The sequence below is a fragment of the Rosa chinensis genome, chromosome 3 (genome assembly GCF_002994745.2).
Source record: "Rosa chinensis cultivar Old Blush chromosome 3, RchiOBHm-V2, whole genome shotgun sequence".
NCBI lineage: Eukaryota > Viridiplantae > Streptophyta > Magnoliopsida > Rosales > Rosaceae > Rosa > Rosa chinensis.
This window is the reverse complement of record NC_037090.1, coordinates 18808525-18825042: the sequence shown is the minus strand read 5'-3', so window position 1 is coordinate 18825042 and position 16518 is coordinate 18808525. Positions and strand designations below refer to the sequence as shown.

The 16518-nt window shown below is 38.9% G+C and overlaps 1 protein-coding gene and 1 long non-coding RNA gene across 2 annotated transcripts; one reads left to right on the top strand and one right to left on the bottom strand.

Moving 5' to 3' along the window:
- Nucleotides 1-1301: 1301 nt before the first annotated feature.
- Nucleotides 1302-5458, top strand: LOC112191696 (solute carrier family 35 member F1). The gene is made up of 11 exons (XM_024331098.2): nt 1302-1602; nt 1689-1783; nt 1924-1981; nt 2155-2346; nt 2598-2674; nt 2969-3051; nt 3168-3219; nt 4304-4372; nt 4516-4602; nt 4708-4772; nt 4871-5458. Exons 1-11 carry the CDS (start codon nt 1467-1469, stop codon nt 4974-4976), a joined length of 1020 nt encoding a protein of 339 aa, XP_024186866.1. The 5' UTR covers nt 1302-1466; the 3' UTR covers nt 4977-5458.
- On the bottom strand, nt 5334-8888 carry LOC121052058. Its single transcript, XR_005807885.1, has 3 exons — nt 8747-8888; nt 8399-8662; nt 5334-5429 (listed from the first exon to the last, which is right to left on the bottom strand). It is a non-coding gene; the product is annotated as an uncharacterized LOC121052058 (long non-coding RNA).
- Nucleotides 8889-16518: the final 7630 nt, after the last annotated feature.

The following is a 16518-nucleotide window of genomic DNA, read 5'->3' as shown; positions in this document are numbered from 1 at the left end:
GCAGAGACCGAGCAGAGACCGAGCAGAGATCGACCGGAGACCGAGCGGAGATCGGGCGGAGACCGAGCGGAGATCGGGCGGAGACCGAGCGGAGATCGGGCGGAGATCGAGCGGGGGAGACCGAGCGGAGGAGATCGACCGGAGATCGAGCGGGGGAGATCGAGCGGAGGAGATCGACCGGAGATCGAGCAGAGGGAGATCGACCGGAGACCGAGCAGAGACCGAGCAGAGATCGACCGGATGGAGATGGGAGATCGACCGATGGAGATGGGAGATCGACCGGAGACCGAGCAAAGGGAGATCGACCGGATGGAGATGGGAGATCGACCGGAGACCGATGGGAGATCGAGCAGGGAGATCGAGCAGAGGGGAGAGGGGAGATGGGAGAGAGCAGAGGGAGATGAGAGATGGGATCGAGTGAGAGACGGGATCGAGAGACTGATGGAGGGTCGGTGGCATCGGCTGTAATTGTTTCAGCCAACGGAGGATACAAAACGGGATTTTGGAAAATTCATTAATGAACAGTGTTACCGCTACAGTAACACTCCGAGCTTCTGGCTTTTAAAAGCTGGGGGGAGCCGGCTTCTGCTTTTCGCCATAAGCTGGGGCAGCTTTTATTAAAGCCTGAAAATAAGCTGGCTTACCAAACGCCAGATGCTCTTGTGCTTATAAGCAGGGGAGCAAAAAAGCCCCCCCAAACATAGCCTATGTCTCCTCCTCAAGCCCTTGCATTTGTATGAAGACAAGTCATACAAAAATTGAGATAAAGATCGTGAGGCTAGAACGCGATGTGCACTGAGTCTAGCCAGATCGCGGCATCATTTTGTCCTTGTTAACACCATAACCAACTCTCGACCTAAATAGAAGTTACAGATTTAGTTATTATGATGGACGATGGCGATGTAGATCATATTATTTAGACGCGATGTACTCGACTATTACATCGCGTCGGAATTTAAATAAAATTATATACAAGGGAAAGAGAAAGAAGAGATGCCTGGGAATGGGACTGGTGGATGACTCGGTGGTCTTTGAGCCTTTGGGAAGTGCTCGTTTTTGGTCAGAACGTCCTTTATGGAACCTCCCATCAAATACATTGCGGTAAATTGTCAAAGGTAATTCCTGTGACTGTCAAAAACTGTAAGGTAATTCCTACTTGAAAATCAGTCAATATGTGACACGTCTCCAACTGGAAAAAGAGAGGAGGAAAAAAAAAAAAAAACCACGTGACACTACTGGCAGAAAAAATTGAAGTGCACGTGACGCATCTTCAGCCCGCCGAGACTCCCTCTCCCTCTCGCGGTTCAGAAACCCAAGAACGGTAGTTGCACACTAGTGCAGACACACTACCCACCAGCAGATCTCTCAGAATCACTCTCGTCTCTCGCTATATATTCAAATGGCTCCAAGAAATTCCCTCTCACCAAATAACTTAAGACACTGAGATATATCATCAGAGCTGAGCTATGAGCTTCTTGACATCATCCGCCTGGTGGAGAAGCCATGTCAACTTGCGAACGCTGTACATGTTGTTCCTGGGTCAGCTCCTCTCCTTCTTTCTCGCACTCATGAGCTTCACTTCATCTCTCATAGCCAATCTCGGTAACTATAACATAAACCCAGAAAAAACCCAGTTCGAAGTTCGGACCCTGTCTCTTTTGATTATGGTTTTTTTTATGTGAATGCAGGTGTGGATACGCCGATTACACAGACCTTGTTCACTTACTTGCTTTTGGCTTTGGTTTATGGAGGAATCTTGCTGCATAGGCGTGAGAAATTACGGGTATGATCTCAGTTTTCAAGCATTGCTTGCCTCGATATGATCACGAGTTGAAGTTACTTACTTGTCAGTTTTCAAGAATTAAATTATATTTTGTTTGGTCAAGTGTGCAATGAAGAAGTTTGAAACTTTGGAGTTTGTAGGTTTCTTGGTATTGGTATCTTCTCTTGGGGTTTGTGGATGTTCAAGGGAACTATCTTGGTGAGTACTAATGCCTCAGCTTTCTTTCAAATACTAGCCATTAGTTGTGTAGAAGATCTATTAGCTGAGTGTAATGCTAGTTAAATTCATTTTTATTGATAATTTTTTGTTGGACACCTATGTGCTAGTAGTAACTTGGGGTCAAATTAACATACGTGGTGTTTTAAATGCAGTAAATGAAGCATATCAGTTCTCATCAATAACTAGTGTGACATTATTGGACTGTTTTACAATCGCTTGGGTGCTAATTCTCACATGGATCTTCCTCGGCACTCGATATTCCATATGGCAATTGTTTGGTGCAGCCCTCTGTGTGGTTGGGCTTGGCATAGTGCTCCTCTCTGATGCAGGGGTAGCTGGTGGAGGTGACTTTCTGTCTTTGGCCTTCTGGACTTATCTTAAATTTTGTTTAATGATCAGGAAGACTAGAGTGTGAGAGTTATGAATTGATAATTCTCTTCAAAGTGATCTCCAATTAGTGAAGCATTTCTAGGTCCAAAGAACACACTCAGAATAACAAGTATATAAAAAACAAATTCCAAAAGAGAGAGAGAAATCTATCACGAGTCATACCAGTTATGTAGAACCTTGTGGTCATTTTTGATTCATCCTTCAGGTGGTTCACAACCTCTTCTTGGAGATGTCCTGGTCATAGCAGGAACAATTTTCTTTGCACTGAGCAATGTTGGTGAGGTTGGTGAACTCTTTCAGACTGTCTTCTATTTTCTCTTACTTTATCCTATAAAAGGCAGGTGGGCACCAGTTAAGTCAAGGAAGCAATTATAGGCCGGATGTTACGATTAAACATTTGAAACTGTTCCCCTGAAAGTTAAATCTCTTTTCCTATGCCCATTCATAGCTACAGAAGTGGTGATGTCAACAGAACATTGAAAACCACTGAACCTATGCTGAAATTACATCTCTCTCTCTCTCTCATTATTTTATTTTTTCGATCACATAAGTTGATTTTCTTCTTCCTAAATGCAGGAGTTTTGTGTGAAGAAAAGAGATCGTATTGAAGTAGTATGCATGATTGGTGTATTTGGATTTCTAGTGAGTGTGTGTCAGATGTATCCTTTTTGTCAAACAATGCATACAAGAGAGTAACTTAAGATAATCTATACCATGTCCATGATTTAATGTTGAAGAACAATATTTCTGTAATACCTCCTTAACCTGCTTTTAGATCCATTCTGGAATTAAAGAGTTTGGAATCAGTGGAGTGGTCTACAGATCTTGTAAGTAATCTTATCTTTGTATTATATGTGTTTGATTTGACCTAAAATATGTGCGAGTTACTGCATGTTTGTTTCTTTCTTTTTTGCTCTCTTTGTAACTTTGAAACTAGTACACAACAATTCTGAAAAGTTAGTTCATAGTCCTCCTGCTTTCTATATCTATATTGATGGAATTCTCTATGTAACTTCAGATCTACTGCACAACTTCAGTTCTGAAAAGATAGTCCATTGTCCAATATCCTGTTGTGAACGTTCTACAGCATTCCCCTTTAATTACTGATGGGAAATACAAGAAATAACATGAAACAAAACTAGTTATTCACTGTTTCTATCTGTTAATCTAATCAGAAAAATAGTTGGTCACAGTCGATGTTGAAATCATGTATGGTCTTGTCAAACATGTTGAGAAGCTGTTACCAATCCAGATATTGGAGCAATGGACTTGTTCTTTTTGGGTGTTTAAGACAACTTTCCTTACATGAGTTCAAACATCAAGGTAGTTGTCTATTCGCATAAGCTTAGGACTAAGATTCTTGGAGAGAAAATCATAATCACATTTCTTTTGTCGATTGTTTAAAAAACTTGAGCACATGTGTTGAGAATTTGAGTTGAAACATCAAGGTAGTCGTATAGTTGCATAAGCTCAGGACTAGAGGGTTTGAAGAATAAATATCATTTCTTTGGCCATTGTTTACCCTGCTTGGAACGTGAGATTGATATATCCTTGATATCCTGTTAGGATCAAGCAGGAGCAAGCACGAACTTTAGTTCACCAAGATGTTAATCAACACTTGATCATTTTATGTGGTGGTTGTTTAACATTTCAAAATAATTATCTTTTGCAAGCAGGGACCCATCTAGACTTGCAGTAAAAAACTGAACTGAGTTTTGAAATTATATTAATTGTTAGAGATGGGTAATATTTTCTTACATATTGCTTTTATTTCATATAGTGTGGAGGAAAGAGGAATTTGTAGAAACTTTAGTTACTGCATTACATAATATATGAGATGAAGATCTCTTTCTTTTCTGATTGCATTATTTCATTGCCTTTTAAATTGGTCGCTTTTCTCTTTCCTTCTAGATATTGGCCTTTGTTGGCTATGGATTGGCAGGCTTTATGCTGTACACACTTGGTCCATTCGTTCTTCAGGTCAACTTCCTTCTGATCAAGTCTCAGTAGAATTCACTGCTTCATGTCAGAATTATGACTTGCAGAGCTAACTAGAAATTCAGCAAGTGAAGCAATTTTCTGAACTGCTTCTTGTTATATTTCTTATGGGTCTTTTGTTTCAGATGAGTGGAGCCACATTGTTCAATCTCTCTATTCTCACATCTGATATGTGGGCTGTGGTTGTTCGCATCTTTATCTACCACCAGGAGGTACCTTAATGATCTGACACTTTGTTAGAGTTTACAAAAACTGGAAGTTAATACCTTCCATTCACACTGATAGTAAACCTGACTAGATATTTACTCCCATTGCAGGTAGACTGGTTATACTATTTATCATTTGCAATTGTAGTTATCGGACTCATCATTTATTCAGTAACGTACGTTCTGACCTTGAATCCAGTGTAATTTATTAATTAGTCGAAGTACCTGATTGGAATTAATCATTACTAAAACACTTAATTGATTGTTGTTACAGGGAAAAGGAACCTGATCCTGTAACTTCACCTGAGGATGGAAACCCCAGCTACCAAATTCTTGAAGATGAAAGTGCTACATCTAGAAATGAGTCTTTGGCCTCATGAGGAGCGTAGAAGCAGTGGTCAGGATTTTTTTATCAAAGTCCCATTTAGTACTGGATTCCTGATATGAATTTCATCTCCGGCGCAGATTGGCTTTCGAGTTTACCGACAGAAATAAGAATTAAGTGGCCTTTGATTTCTATATATTTATGAACATTCATAACAAGCTTTACTTTAAACGATGTTAAACGATGTCAAATTCAAGAGTGAACAAGAATAGGGTTGTAAGTGAGAATCTGCAACCCGTGCTATGGCATCAACTGTAGGTAGGTATTGAGAATACTAGCTAATTCTGCAAAATATTAATATTTTAGGGATGGAAATACTGAGATATGTAGAGCCAGTCTTGAATCAATGTCTCGCATGTTGTTTTAGTTATGTGAGAACTTAGAACTTTAGTTGTAATGCCAGTCTTCTGCATTTGTAACATTGCTGAATTTAAATAGTCGCGTAGTCCTGCAAAAAGGGATGAAATTTTATTTCAATTCTATGAGCAAAAGTAGATATTTTGTTATTATCACAAATGGTATCTGAACTTATCATCTATTTTATCCATGGTACCTGAACTTCAATTTTGATCACAACCAGTACCTGAACTTTTCGATTTCATTTTAAATGGTACCTAAGGCCACCTTCGGTCACTATTCCGGTCAAAAAAACCAAATCTAAAAAAACAAAAAAATAAAAAAACAAGTTCAAGGCAAGTCTATTATCAAAAAAATCATCACTATATATGATCGCAACCCTCGAAATCATTAAAAATCATCACTATGATCGCCTCCCATACCGTTTTTAGTCGGAATAGTGATCGGAGGTGGCTCTAGGTACCATTTAAAATGAAATGGAAAAGTTCGGGTACTGGTTGTGATCAAAATTGAAGTTCAGGTACCATCGATAAGATTGAGGTATAGTTCAGGTACCATTTGTGATAATAACCCTTTTAATTCAGAACTATTAAAACAACAGCGTTACTTGTTAAGGAAACATTTGAGCAGTAAATAAAAGAGTTGTTAAATCTCAAGTCATTAGACTTTCAAAATCTAATTAGAGGCAAATGAGTGTTGATGGTCAACTGGCAAAGATAATTACTTGATACTAAATCTTGCACAAAAGTAACAACTAACATGTACGTTTTTGCATTAAAAGGTCAACTAATCGGCTCCAAGCTATGGAACTCAGATATTTTTGTATTAAAAAATACCATGGTTACTACGTAGCCGTTGGTTTAGCATGCATCCTCCAAGATCGTCTGATCGCCAATTTAGCAAGATAATAATACAACTATAATAATTTGGGAAAATGGTCCGTACGGTACCCCGCCTTTAGCTCCTTATAACTTTTGGTACCTGACAAAAAAAAAATATCAATACGGTACCTGAAGTTCTTGGCCCGACCGAAGATCGGTACTTATCGCCGTTAGTTCCGTTACGGAAGTTGTCAAGTGACAATTTTTGAAGGGTATTTTTGTCATTTTATGTCTTAATCCTCACTAATTCCAGTCATGTCCCGACTGGATAATACTTGTGGTCAGCCATTCCTAACCATGCTTGACGTGGCTTCCCTATAGCTAAATACCTGTCTTTTAACTTCTTTTAGAATCTTCTCTTCTTCTCAGAGCTCCTCTTCTTCTCAACTCTTGGTTATGGATCCTCCACCGATCAACGTGGCTAGAAGAAGATGAGAGAGACTGAAAAACAAGAGGGGTGTTGCGTATGGGTAGAATCTGAAGGTCCTTCTTCAACCTTTCACCAATGTCCTCCCTCGGGGCCAAAAGCTCATCTCCAAAGGTCTCTAATGGAGGGAGTCTGAGATCGCTAATGGAGCCAAGATCATGCTCACAGCAAACCCAGAAAATCTAAATCAATTGGCAGAACCATTAGTGCCAAAATATGCAACTTCTCAGTCTAATCTTCAATTCACAATTGCCCCATATGCATCCTCTGTTATCCATAGCTTTTACATATTTGGGTGTACCAATTTGGTTGACATGAGTTCTCTAGATTCAACCAAGATGCAGAAAAACCAAATCTGAACAAATTTCAAATCAAGATGCATGTAAACCCAACATGAAAATCAAAACCAAAAATGCAGATCTCTTCCCAAATCAAAATTTCATTCTTTTACAAAAATAGGTGTTGTTTCAGGAGGTTTTGGGCGCCTGGAAGAAGAACGATGTGATGGAGATAAGTTTGTAAGGTTGGTGAAGCAAAGAGGCAGCTGATAGCTGTTATCCCTTTGAGAAAAGAAAAAAAAATTGTATTTAACTGAAAGGAGGAGGTTGCAGTACTTGTAGAACTTGTCGGAGCTCCCTGAGATCAGAGGGCGGAGAATTGGTCTGAGACTCGAGGGGTTCGGCAGACGAAGGCGATCTGTAACCCAGATTTGGGTCTGAAACCAGGGTTGGGATCACACACCTTGCTGTTGCGATTTTTGGCATGTGTTTGACCAAAAGTGCATAAGAAGAAGGCGAGAGGAGGAGGAGGAGGAGGGAGAGTGAGAGAGAGAGGGAGAGAGAGATATATATATATATATATATATATATAATAAAAATAAAAAAGAGGCATGAAATGACAAAAATACCCTTCAAAAATTGTCACTTGACAACTTCCGTAACGGAACTAACGGCAATAAGTACCGATTTTCGGTCGGGCCAAGAACTTCAGGTACCGTATTGATATATTTTTTTTTGTCAGGTACCAAAAGTTATAAGGAGCCAAAGGCAGGGTACCGTACGGACCATTTTCCCTAATAATTTTCCCAGTTTTAGACATAAGTTTTGCTGTTAAACACCAAAAAATAAAGGGAACTTGCTTAATTGATGAATACGGAGAAGTGGAGGAACACACTGCTTTTATTGATACATTACAAAGGAAACGAAGAGAATTCAAAGCAGTATAACAAAGAATATAGGTGCAAAGCACGAAATTTGTAAGCTCAAGACGTGCTTTCACATGGTTTACTATTTATTTAGATCAATTCTACATTCCAAGCTAGCTCGACAATATTTGGTGGACTAATAATGATGCGATAATATGATGAATAAAGACAATGGAAATGGAATAAAGGTTTAGGAAGTGGAAAATTGATAAGAACAAGTCCAGTGTATGCCAAATGTCATAGACTCACAGTGAAGCTTTAACGATAACAAACGCCAGATGAGGAATTCAGCTCCTCTAAAATTAGGTGTCGTGAAGTTATTTAAAAGTTCATAAAAACTAAAACATGTAACTTCAGTGGCGGATGCAGGAATATATATCTCTGGGGGTAAGTTGGAACATATTTGTACCAAATGGAAGCAAAAGAGTGCAATCAAAGAAACCAAATTTAATAAAAAATTTCAAGTGCAGCACAAACAAAATGCAGCATCTTTGGTTATGCTATATTCTAACCAATTAGGGAAGTCATTAAACCAATCAGAGACAAACCTTCGTTTCCCTTCTCCGCACGGTGTTTGGATGAATTGATGATTACTAGGTTGACAAGGACCTCTTAGCAGATACTCTCTTCTAATTTTATCCCTAAGATTGGGATGATAATCTGAAATCTTAGTTCTTTCTCCAGGATCGGAAGGAAGCTTAGCCAAATCAATTTCTACACAACTCTGTTTTGATCTTTCACTCTCTATGAGGGGTGATGATAACTCGTTTGATGTTCGTTTAAAGAATTTCTCCATCTTTAATCTTTCACAGCTGCAATTTTAATAGAAAAAGGTAATTTAATCTAATCAACAGAGTCATTGATTTGGGAAGTAAACTAGAAGATGAAGAACTGACCTTCAAGATCATCAATCCAAGATTGAATTGCAGAACGGCAGAGAGTCAAAGTCAGACTATCGAAGACTGGAAGTCTGGAAGAATTGAGTTTGGTTGTTTGGGGATTCTCAATAGAACAAAAAGAATGAGAAATGCTGAAATGGGAAATGGGGTCGTCTAGGAATGGTAAAAAGCATGGCAAGCTTCAGCCTTTACATATATACAATTATATATGAATGATAGTGGCATAGTGCTTTGTGAAACAACACCATGCATATCAATTATCTATATATAATATATATATATATATATATATATATATATATATATATATTAGGGAAAATCGTCCGTACAGTACCTGACATTTGCCCCATTCTAAACTTCAGTACCTCATGTTCAGAAAATATCAGAACGGTACATGACGTTCTAACCCCGACCGAAAATTGGTACCTGGAGCCGTTAGCTCCGTTACAAAAACTAAGAGTTAAAGGAAATTTTCGTCCTTTCATATTTTAATCCATTTTTATTTTATCTAATTCATTTTTTTTCTATTTTTTTCTCTCTTCCCTACTGTTCATTTTTTTCTTTCTATTTTCTTTTCTCTTCCCTTCTCTCTCTCTCTCTCTCTCTCTCTCTCTCTCTCTCTCTCTCTCTCTCGTCTGCAGCCTCGACTCTATCTCCATCGTGGACCCGTCTCCTCCACCGCAGTTAAATCCGCTCAGACCCTCGCCGAACTCGGGAGAGACCATTGGGCCATGGACTACCCCGGAAAGATTGGGATCCGAAACGGGGAAGGAGTTGACGGCGAAAGTGGCGGCTATGTACTGGTTCTGACCGGGCTTGATTTTGCTGGGAAGGATGAACATGAAGCCGATTTGGTGTTGTGGTAGTGGTGGAAGGCGACGAGCGGCTGGGGTTGCGGAAGACGACGTATTGGGAGAAGGTGAAGTTGATGGTGGAGTTGAGGATGGAGAAGGAGGGGAGCTGATGGAGATTTTGGGGTCTTTGGGTCAAACCACCAAACCCAGAAACAATTTTTCAGAATCTAGAAGAACCCTTCTCTACATTCTACAGCATGTCTCCTCTTCTCCTAAATCTCTCATTGATGAGAACCCTCTCCAGCTGCTTTACCCTTTGCAATAGCGACCCTAGTAGCAAGGTTTGTTTTTTCGGTGAACCAGTTTAATCACCAGACCCACCATCCTCTCATTCTCCTCCACTATCTTCTCTAGTAGCTCTACTTTCTTCTTGCTCTGCGTTGAATCAGAGTCGGACCCAACTTTAAACCTGGCCAAGAAGTAAACCCAATGACTTGCTCAAGGACTTGGCTTTGTCTGGGTTTCGGGAAATAAAAGTGATCAAGATGGAAATCTTCTCAAGTTGTTTTCCTTTAACCACTTTGGTGGTGTTTTGGGTTGAAATTTGCTACGGGTGTTGTTTGAATAAAAAAGTTTGGGGACGGGGTCGTGTGGTTGTGGTTTTTGCTGTGGTGGTGGTGATGGTGGTTGATGGATGATGACTTTCCAATTCCTCCGCTACCTTCTAACGAAGCCAGCCACTCTCGCCTCTCGAGCGACTCTATTGGAGTGTTGTTGTACTGCACCGCCGCCTTGAAATTGTTGGGGGCAGATCACGACTTGAGCTTTCCCGCCATCACCACCTGACCCCTTCCCACCTACGGCCCTCCTCAGTCCTCACCCTTTCATTTTGGCATTTTCGTAAAACAAATTTTTTTTTGCTTTATTTTATTATATGAGAAAAAAGGGAAAAAAAAAGGGTAAATTGGTCATTTAATGATCAAAATATGGCAGCTGCCAATTTTTGTAACGGAGTTAACGGCTCCAGGTACCAATCTTCGGTCAGGGTTAGAACGTCAGGTACCGTTCTGATATTTTCTGAACGTGAGGTACTGAAGTTTAGAATAGGGCAAAGGTCAGGTACTGTACGGATGATTTTCCCTATATATTATACCTCAACATATATATTAAACGTTGAAACATAGCTGACATTTAAATATATATATATATATATATATATATATATATATATACTCAATTGCCAAATGTCAAAAGCTGACTGGGGGTAGCTGCCCCCATTGGTCTCTACCACTCGTCTCTATGTGCGTCCGCCATTGCATGTAAGTGATCAAATGAATTGGAATAGTCCATGACAGCCAAAGTAACTAATGTATTTCTCTTTCTGTAACTGTTGTCAACTCGAAAAAGAAAAAAAGAAGAAGAGTGTAATCTAGAATAGAAGAAAGAGAGCAGAGGACAAAGAAGGCTTCAGTAAAGGAAAGAGGAACCAGCAAATAAACCCAGAAAAGGAGAAAAAAAGGTGAATGATGATAGGGGGTGACAGTGGCAGATCCAGGATGATAGACTTGTCTGGCCTAATTAGAAGTGCACAATTTTTTTTTTTTTTTTTTTGAGATTTGGAACCCAGTGAGAGGCTCATCCTCACGCCTTTATAATTTTCAATCAAAATATACAACGGATGGGACATAAAACCAAACCCACACTTTATATCTAGAGCAAGCATATCATATGATGTAAAATCTTGTGGATAAAACCTCAAAGCAAGATTGCAAGCATCTTCACATTTAAATGATTGAAAATTATCACGTGGATCAAATGTAGCACTAAGGACAATGAGCTCCAACGAATTATCTGTAAATCTACTATCCAACTCTACCAACTGAAAGTCTATCACAGCACTAAGTATATTGACTCGATAATAATGTTCATTTGTAATATTTGTAAACCATGACAGAAGACTTTTGTACCTCTTGAGTTTCCGGCGATCCGTCATTATATTTCCCTGAATGTCTATGCAATATTCAATAGATCAGGTCCTGAAAAGTAACTAAGATTCTAACTTCTAAGAAGGAATTCAAAACGCATATTGTTAATTGTCAAGTCGGCAAGTCAGCTAGTCTTGGCTCAATACCCATAAGTTCCCATGCCATACCCAATTACTCATAAATCCACAATCAATCAATTAAACAATGAAACCAAATAAGCAATAATAGAGCAAAGATGAAGAGCACAGAGTCACAAGGAATTCAAAGCACAAGTCACGAAGTCAAGTAGTCAACTAAGCAATTAATCAAGTCGGCAACTGCAAGTCTTAGGAATAAAAAAGCTAAGACAAGAGGACAAGAGTGAGACACTCAATACCCAGAAATCCAGAATCAGTTGCAGGCAGCACCAACTCGCCAAGACGCCAACACCAATTCTCTGAAGTCAAAATCAAACAATCCCAAGCTAAAACGCATAAGCAGCGCTGCAGCAGGTCTGCCTACAAAACCAGAAACCAAGAAATTTAGAGTAGATTCATGGGATGAGATTTCCCTAAATTGAAATTTAAATCTCCATAAAGAGTTGAAGATGAAGGATAGAGTAACTGTACCTGTGAAGCACGCCCCAAATCGGAGTATTCAATCGTTCAAGTGTTCAACTCACTTGAGTCACTTCAACTAATCCAGCTCTGTGGGAGATTGAGAGTATGCGATTTTGGATTTCCTACAGTCTACAGATTTTTTTTATTTTTTTTTTGCTGGTATGGGCTGAAGGGACATATACTTGAAGGTTTTTGAGCCAAAATGTTGTCTAGGCTATAGCCCATATAGCCTACCATGTAGTTCCGCGCCGGGGGGGTGAATGACTTAGGAGTTTTATTTAGTCTTGGAATTTAAAAGTAAAAGACGAATATTTTTAGGTTAAATCAATAATTATCGATCTTCTCTCTCATCACTTTATTTTCTACTGTTATTGAATTTGAGAATACGTAATGCTATAAAATTTGAACAATTTGGCTAATGTTGAAATGATCCATATGTTTCTCAAATGCAACGATTCATCAAGGAGTTGCATGTTGCTTTGATCCATTATGCATGAACTCTTCTCCTTTAGTATAGAAAATCAAGTTTTCAGAGAAATTTTCATTTTCTTTTTGTTTGGTATCTCATTAATTAATACAGTCGGTTGTGTATCTCTTCCTTTGTTTTTTTTTTTTTAGATCAAATTGTAAAATGCATTAATTAAAGGCAACAAGCCCAGTGTAATACACACAGCCCAAAAGGGCCAAAGACACTAAGCCCAACAAGGCAAATATCATAAGCCTAAAACATGAACAAGATCCCACAAAGGGGAGACAAAGCCCAGCCCAAAAACTGCAATCTTCATCTTCCTCAGCCAGATCAGACAACCACCGATGGAGGGGGGTGGAGGTATTTCGTTGACGCCGATCAATGGGTTTCCGGATGCCAGATCCATTTCTTTTTCCCCGGTCCGAAGAGGTTTGGGTTCCTGTGAAGGAGATCCCAGCCTCACGCCTGTCACGGGGCTTGAACCATGTGATTGCTTGTGACAACTGCCGAACAGATCGGTAAACTAGATAACCACCCAAGGAAAAGAAGGGAGGAACAAGCAAACGGTTATCCACGAGGAAGCTTCGACGGTGGGGTGGTGGAGAGGGTAGTGGGATGGAGGAGGGTCTCAGATCTGGTGATTAGGCTGAGAGAAAGCAAGGTTTGGATTAGGTGAACTAAAACTAAACACAGAATGAAACACGGCTGGGACATGTGCCCGGACAGGGAAACCACCCTCCCTCACAAAGCCTTCAATCTAGATCTTGCAAGAGCTGATCTAGATCTAAGCTCAACGGGAGGGGGGACGAATGGTTACTGTTTGGGGTTTCTGCTTTCTAGAGAGAGGCGAGACCTTCTCTGTCTAAAAGACTCAGTCTATAGCCCTCTTCCTTTATTCTTTGAATGAGAATGCCATTCAGGAATAAGACTTGAGAAAAACAAATGGGAAAGATAAGATAAAGCAATAGCTTATGAATGAACAACACATTTTACTGTTATGTGATTTTTGTGGAAAAGAAAATGAGAATTAATCATTGAACATTCAATGTTGAACCCTTAGATAATTTTATACGGCTTAGATTTTGAACAGTAGGTAACTTCACGGCTCCAAACTTTAGAGGAGTCGGATCCACAGATGAGAACAACTCCAACCCATTGTACATGTCCATAGTTATGGTAGAAATGACATGATTCGTCAAATTTGACAGACCACAAACGCATATGTTATTATTTGTTTATTATTATACTCTCTCTTTCTCTCTTTACTCTGATTTAATCGTTTATTTTGGAGCATCTCCAATAGAGATTGGAGATGTCAAAATGCTTGTGCTAAATTCGAATTTTAAGGCTGACATGTCACATGTCAATTCTCATTTGGACAAATTCTGCTCCAATGAATAAGTTAAACTTAAGTAATATTTTATTATTTTTGAAAATATTTTAGAGCCAAAAAAAAAAAAACTCTTCCTCTTTGTTCTCTATCTCCTCTTCTTTTGTTCCCTTCTTTCTCTATGATTTGTCATCTCTCTTCTTCTTTCTTCTCTCCTTGAAGCTTGATCCCACTGCTCAGCAACATCTCTTCTCTCCATCTTCTTCCTTTTTTGTTTCTTTTTTATCTTTTTCCCTCCTCTCTCAAAACACGAATACAAATTGATCAGATTATAATAGGAATCCAAGTCCACCCTTAAACCAAAACACTAACTTGCTCCACTCGGTGCTTCTTCCCACACTCAGATGGTTGGTGTAGAGAAGACGAGGAAGACCTATTTTGGGCCAAAAACTTGCGCTCTTCTTTGAAACGAGCACAACTCACCTAAGAGTCCCATTTTTTGAAGGAACTGATCAAATTGGTGTGGTTTCGACGCGAAGTTGGTTTGTGTGTGTGTGTGTGTGAGAGAGAGAGAGAGAGATCCAATTGTTTCTCTCTCTTCACTATGAAAAAGAAGAGAGGGTGAAGAAGACTTAGGCTGCGTTTTTTTTTTTGTGGGGGGGCTTTTTTGCTCCCCCGCTTATAAGCACCAGTCTCTTTTATGTTTCATAAACTTATGTTCAGTTTGCTTTTCCCAGAAGCAACGGCTTTTTCTTTGGAAAAGCAGAAGTCAGGCATGGCCTCCTTTTAGGGTGTGTTTGATATGGCTGTGCTTTTAAGAAAAGCTGGCTTCTACTTATTTATAAGAATAAGTGGTTGAAAAGCAAAACAACTGAGTGTTTGGTAAACTTACTTTTTATAAGTGCTGTCAGTGGTAAAAGAAGTGGCAAAATGTTTGGTAAACTCAAAACTGACTTGTGCTTTATGTTTGTAGAATGACTGATTTGGACATGAAATAATTTCTTAATTTTTTGGTAATATAATGTAGTTGCATTGCTCTTTTTTTTTTTTTTTTTTTTGATAGAGATCACACCATATATTCAAAAATTTTACAAATTGCTGAGGAATTGTTTCACACTATTATACAATAATCACTCTAGTTTCAGAAGCTCAGAGAGTTTTCTTCTTATTTCACAAGTACATTAATATTATCAACTTCAAATAAGACAAGTTAGTGAAGTTACAGAACTTGCATTAATCTGTCCTATATCTAGACCTCTTTTCTGAGGCAAACCACTGCCCTTCTTGAGCTCTGAAATATTTTGTGAAAGTAACCTATTAAGATCTATGGTACATAAAGGCCTGAGGAATGTTGAACAAGACGAGAGGAAATCAACTTTTGTTGTTAATGGAGTGATGAGTCATCGCCAAGAATTCATCCCACTTGAACTTCATCAGTTCTTGCTTCTCCTCTTCAAGAAGCTCAAAATTTGGCTCCCTCCCACACATGAAAGCAGCCTTGGATACAAATAATAAGAGTAGTTTTTATGTGCTAGCTAGAACACATAATGCTTATCATCCCTTTTACATTCAGCTTATCATATTGACTTTTGCATAATGGGGGAGTGGCATGAGCCACTATATATCATATGACACAGAGACAGCAACACACAGTGCCAAATTGATAGGAAACAGTATGACATGGAGAACCTTAGAAGCCTAGGAAAGATGCAAAGGAAAATAAGGACATGGAGCTTTTAAAAGTGTAGCAGAAACTTGACTGTGTACATAAACTAGAGAGGCAAGAATAAAGATACTATTGTTGAACTTAAAGCTGCTACAAAATCAAAGAGCGCAAGTGTAGAAACATCTTTGTTCATATTGTTTGTAACAACATGATGCCCAATCTCTACTACTATGATCTCGAATAAAGAGAAGGCACTGGATAAACAAAAGAGAGGAGATAATTGTATAGCCAACTTTGTGGTTGCCCAAATTATTTCAACTGGTAGAAGTTCTATTTGAATAGAATATATCACTCTTATCAGTGGATTATGAATGACTGAATGAGCTTGCATAGTAGTTAAAAACAAAAAACAAAAAGTAACATATAGACACCTATCATTAGACATGGTTCTTGATTATGAATATGCTTTTTTTTTTAATGACAGACTATGAATATGCTTTTTGCGATGTTGTTTTCTGCATTTGATTGGTGGCCTTGTAAATAGCATATTGTGCAGTAGCATTAATCAAAACTGTAACAATGGCTTAAATCCCAAAACCATCATATGATCATCTCCCTCAAGCTGCACTCTTTCGGTTAGTGCATCTGTAATTGAGATTGCCCTGTTCAACAAACTATGATCCAACACCCTGTGGAGGCCTCTGATCACTATTGATATTGATATCCATCAAAATTTAACAAACGAAACAACAAAGATGAATTGCAAAACTAGATAAAAACTCCAACAAAGATGGTATCCATCACTGTGCTGTGGACTTTACCAAGACTTGGCTTTAATCTTACCTAGCTTACACAATTTTACAATTAGTTCCTAAAGATTAGCTGGTTAGGCTCAACAAAGAAAACTAAAACTTTTTTTTGTGTGT

Coding starts and splice junctions, on each gene's coding strand:
- LOC112191696 (XM_024331098.2), top strand. CDS start 1,467: ATGAGCTTCTTGACATCATCCGCCTGGTGGAGAAGCCATGTCAACTTG. Junction 1,982..2,154: donor TGTTCAAGGGAACTATCTTG/GTGAGTACTAAT, acceptor TTTTAAATGCAG/TAAATGAAGCATATCAGTTC. Junction 4,373..4,515: donor TTGGTCCATTCGTTCTTCAG/GTCAACTTCCTT, acceptor CTTTTGTTTCAG/ATGAGTGGAGCCACATTGTT.